Source organism: Amblyomma mixtum, chromosome 3 (genome assembly GCF_055824585.1).
Source record: "Amblyomma mixtum isolate Tamu chromosome 3, ASM5582458v1, whole genome shotgun sequence".
Lineage (NCBI taxonomy): Eukaryota > Metazoa > Arthropoda > Arachnida > Ixodida > Ixodidae > Amblyomma > Amblyomma mixtum.
The window spans coordinates 362,843,716-362,848,079 of NC_143014.1; the positions used below are offsets into that span (position 1 = coordinate 362,843,716).

The 4,364-nt window shown below is 56.9% G+C and overlaps 1 protein-coding gene across 1 annotated transcript; it reads right to left on the reverse strand.

The window, feature by feature from the left end:
* Window positions 1-2,828: 2,828 nt before the first annotated feature.
* Window positions 2,829-3,998, reverse strand: LOC149356597 (uncharacterized). The gene has a single exon (XM_089577801.1). The coding sequence runs from the start codon at window positions 3,996-3,998 to the stop codon at window positions 2,829-2,831; it is 1,170 nt and encodes a 389-aa protein (XP_089433927.1).
* Window positions 3,999-4,364: the final 366 nt, after the last annotated feature.

Here is a 4,364-nt window from a genome sequence, read left to right on the forward strand (position 1 = left end):
GCACCGTGGTGGAGTATGACGTCGTGAAGGAGAAAGTCAGCGACATCAGTTGCGCAGCTGGTTGGGATCGCTCGAGTAATAGCGTAGCGCGTGGAGTAGTCCGTCGCGACCGCGATCCATCTGTTTCCGATAGCAGACACCGGAAAAGGGCCGAGCAGGTCGAGGCCGACACGGGAAAACGGGTCTACGGGGATGGGAATCGGCTGAAGGTGTCCGGGAGGGAGAACCGAGGGCGTCTTTCGTCGTTGGCACAGCTCGCAAGCGGCCACATAACGGCGGACAGAACGGTATAGACCGGGCCAAAAGAAGCGGCGGCGCACGCTGTCGTAGGTGGGGGAGACTCCGAGATGACCGGCCGTGGGAACGTCATGAAGCGGCCCAAGGACGCTGCTGCGCAGGTGTTGAGGGACCACGAGCAAGAAGTCAGCGCCGTCAGGCCGCATATTGCGCCGGTAGAGGACGTTCTCATGGAGCACAAACGGGACGAGGGAGCATCACAGCGGTTGGCAGTGAGGCGGTCGATGAGGGAACGTAGCGAAGAATCCAAGCGCTGTTCTTGCGCAATGTTGCGGAAGGCCGAGATGGATAAGACGCAGGCGTCAGCCTCGCATTCGTTGGAGGAAGACGCATCGACAGGGTAACGGGACAAGCAATCCGCGTCCTGGTGCAAGCGGCCGGACTTGTGGACGACACAAAATGTGTACTCTTGAAGACGAAGAGCCCAGCGCCCCAGCCGGCCAATAGGGTCTTTGAGCGAAGAAAGCCAGCATAAGGCGTGGTGATCCGTGATAACAGAGAAAGGGTGCCCAAACAAGTAAGGGCGGAATTTTGCAATAGCCCAAACCAGGGCGAGGCATTCCCGCTCGTTGATAGAATAGTTGCGTTCTGACACAGAAAGGAGACGGCTGGCGTACGTAATAACGCGAAGCTTGTTGCGTTGCCGCTGAGCAAGTAGGGCACCAATGCCATGGCCGCTCGCATCGGTCCGAAGTTCCGTAGGGGCTGAAGGATCAAAGTGCGCCAACACAGGTGGAGCAGTGAGGGCACTGATAAGGGCTCTGAAGGCGTCAGCTTGGGGGGGGGGGGGGGGGGGTCCCCAAGAGAACGGGATGTCCTTCTTGAGGAGCGTGGTAAGAGGTCGGGCTATTTCCGCAAAGTTCTGGATGAACCGGCGGAAATAGGAACATAGGCCGAGAAAGCTGCGCACATCACCGGAGGAGCGCGGAGTAGGAAATGAACGCATGGCGCGGACTTTGTCGGAGTCGGATTGGATCCCAGCAGAATCGACCCAGAGGCCAAGGACCTTGAGCTGACGGCGGCCGAAGGTACATTTCTTCGAGTTCAGCTGAAGACCAGCGCGGCGGAAGACGGCAAGGATGGCTGAAAGGCGATGCAGGTGGCTTTGGAATGTGGACGAGAAAACAATCACGTCATTTAAGTAGCAGAGGCATGTCGTCCACTTAAAGCCGCGCAGGAGGGAGTCCATCATGCGCTCGAAGGTCGCAGGGGCATTGCACAGGCCGAAAGGCATGACTTTAAATTGGTACAGGCCGTCCGGGGTGACAAAGGCGGTTTTCTCCCGACCCGTTCATCGACAGCGATCTGCCAGTACCCTGAGCGAAGATCGATGGAGGAAAAGTAGCTGGCGCCGTGCAAGCAGTCGAGAGCGTCGTCAATTCGGGGCAAAGGGTAGACGTCTTTCTTTGTGACGGCATTCAGATGGCGGTAATCCACGCAGAATCGCCAGGTTTGATCTTTCTTTTCAACAAGCACGACAGGGGACGCCCAAGGACTACTCGAAGGCTCGATGATGTTGCGGGCCAGCATCTTGTCCACCTCTGCCTGAATAACACGGCGCTCTGCGAGGGAGACCCTATAGGGCCGTCTGTGAATAGGGCGGGCCTCGCCGGTGTCAATGTAGTGGGCGACAACAGAGGTTTGACCCAAGGGACGGTCTCCAAAGTCAAAAATATCACTGTAGGAGGACAAGAGGGTGTGAAGAGCTGTAGAATCAGCAGAGGGCAGATCGGCCGCGATCATCCTGGAAATAGAATCCTCACAGGAGGGCTGCGATGTAGGGACATTGGAGACGGCAGTCGTTGGGTCAGGAGCCAGGGCAGAAACTGTGCAATCGGTCAATGGGGACAGATCAGCAAGTGAAATGCCGGTCGGAAGTACCTGAGGGGACAGGCTGAAGTTGAGGACAGGGAGGCAGGTGCAGTTGTTGGTGATGTGGACAATGGTGTGGGGAAAGAGGACGTTACGATTCAGAATCACAGCGGTGATAGGGCAGGCGACGTAGTCTCCATCAGGGACGGGAGGAGAAGGCGACATAGGGATGTAGACAGCAGCTTGTGGCGGGAGACGAGCAAACTCGGTGGATTGAAGGCGAGGTGAGCTGGTGGAGTCGTCATTGCACAGGGGCAGATCCAATCGGAGAAGGCCTGAGGAACAGTCAATAATAGCTGAATGGGCGGTTAAAAAGTCAAGGTCAAGGATTATATCCTGAGGGCACCTGGTCAGGACGGTGAACAGAACGGGGATATGACGTCCGGTAATGCTGACTCTCGCAGTGCACATTCCAATCAAGGCAGCGGGGCTGCCATCGGTGACGCGAACCGTGGACATGGCGGCAGGCGTTAAAACTTTCTTCAGACGGCGGCGCAAAGAAGAGCTCAGAACAGACACTTGGGCGCCAGTATCAATGAGGGCAAGGACCGGGACACCACTCACGAGAACATTCAAGAGATTACGTTGGGCAGCGGGGGTCAAGAGAGGATTTTCAGGCCGGGTCAATGATGCAGCGTCACCTCCGGGGGCTGCATCGGCTAGTTTTCCGAGAAGTGGCGGGAGGTCGAAGGAGAAGGGCTGCGGCGTGTGGTAGGAGAAGGGGAGCGTCGGCCTAATGGGGAAGGTGAGCGGCTGGACCCACGAGCGTGCGGAGCGGGCTCGTCACGGAACGGATCGGGACGTGGTGTGAAGTGGCGCGGGCCGTAGTCGTTGCCGCGGTCGACGAAGGAGTAGGGGCGAGGTGGCGGGGACCAACGGCTGCGGCAGTGACGGGAGATGTGTCCGACGCGAGAGCAGGTAAAACAGATCGGCCTGCCATCAGAGGTACGCCATTCGGCAGGATGGCGATATCGGTACCGAGGCGAGTAGCTGCGACTGTAAGTGGCAGCTGCGATCACTGGAGGGTCCGGGCTGGCATGAGCGTTGTCCACGGCGCGAGGAGAAGGGACGGCCATGTTCGCAACCTCCTGGCGAACGACGGCTTGGATGAGGGCCAAGGAGTTGTCCCACAAGGAAGAAACAGCGGGCGTCATCGCCTCCAGTTCGCGGCGCACGATACGGGTTAAGATAGCCGGGTCGGAAGGCTGCCGCAATGTTGGAAGATCTTCACAAGAGGAGCTAGCAGCAGTGTTCGGCAGCCGGTCAAAACGGTGAGAAATGCGCCGGTGTTCGGCTTGCTCGAAACGCCGGCACACCTGAAGAACAGAAGCGACCGTGGAACAGTCTTTGCGTAGAAGCAGATTAAAGGCATCGTCGGCAATGCCTTTCAGTATGTGGCCAACTCGATCTGCCTCGGACATGTCTTTATCAACCTTACGGCACAAGGCGAGGACGTCTTGTATGTAGGCTATGTATGTCTCGGAGGAAGTTTGGACGCGTGACGCGAGTGCCTTCTTGGCGGCGAGTTGGCGGCCGATGGGTTTTCCGAAGAGGTCGCGGAGCTTCTGCTTACAGATGTCCCATGAGGTCAAGTCATCTTCGTGGGTTTCGAACCACACTCTCGCGGTGCCGGTCAGGTAAAATATCACATTAGCGAGCATCAGCGTTGGGTACCACCTGTTGTGCGTGCTGACGCGTTCGTAAAGGGCCAGCCGGTCGTCCACATCAACGTCGTCTGTACCGCAGAACGTGCCCGGTTCGCGGTGGTGGGCGACGACGACCGCTGGCGGTGTTGACGGAGAGGGAGATAGCTCGGACTCTGTAGACATGTTGGCGAGACGGCGGCCACGGCGAGAGCCAGCTTGAGGTCGGGGATCGAATTTAGCAACCTCCACCAAATGATACGTGGCGGCTAGAAGCAGCAGTAGAAAGGGGCAGAGGTAACTTGGTACGCAAGGAACCGACGGCTTGGAGTAGTCTCTCAGCTGTTGTTGTTGTTGTCCTCTAAATAATGGCACGTACCCACTGCGGGGGATTGGCCAAGACACAGGCGGCGACTGATAGGTGCTCAGAATGTTAAACAAGAAAATAATGATGGATTAAAAATAATAATAATAATTGAATTTAGGAAATAAATGAAAGAAATTCAGATGTGTAATTGAAATAAGCTAAACAAATACTGTGAGATCGGTGAC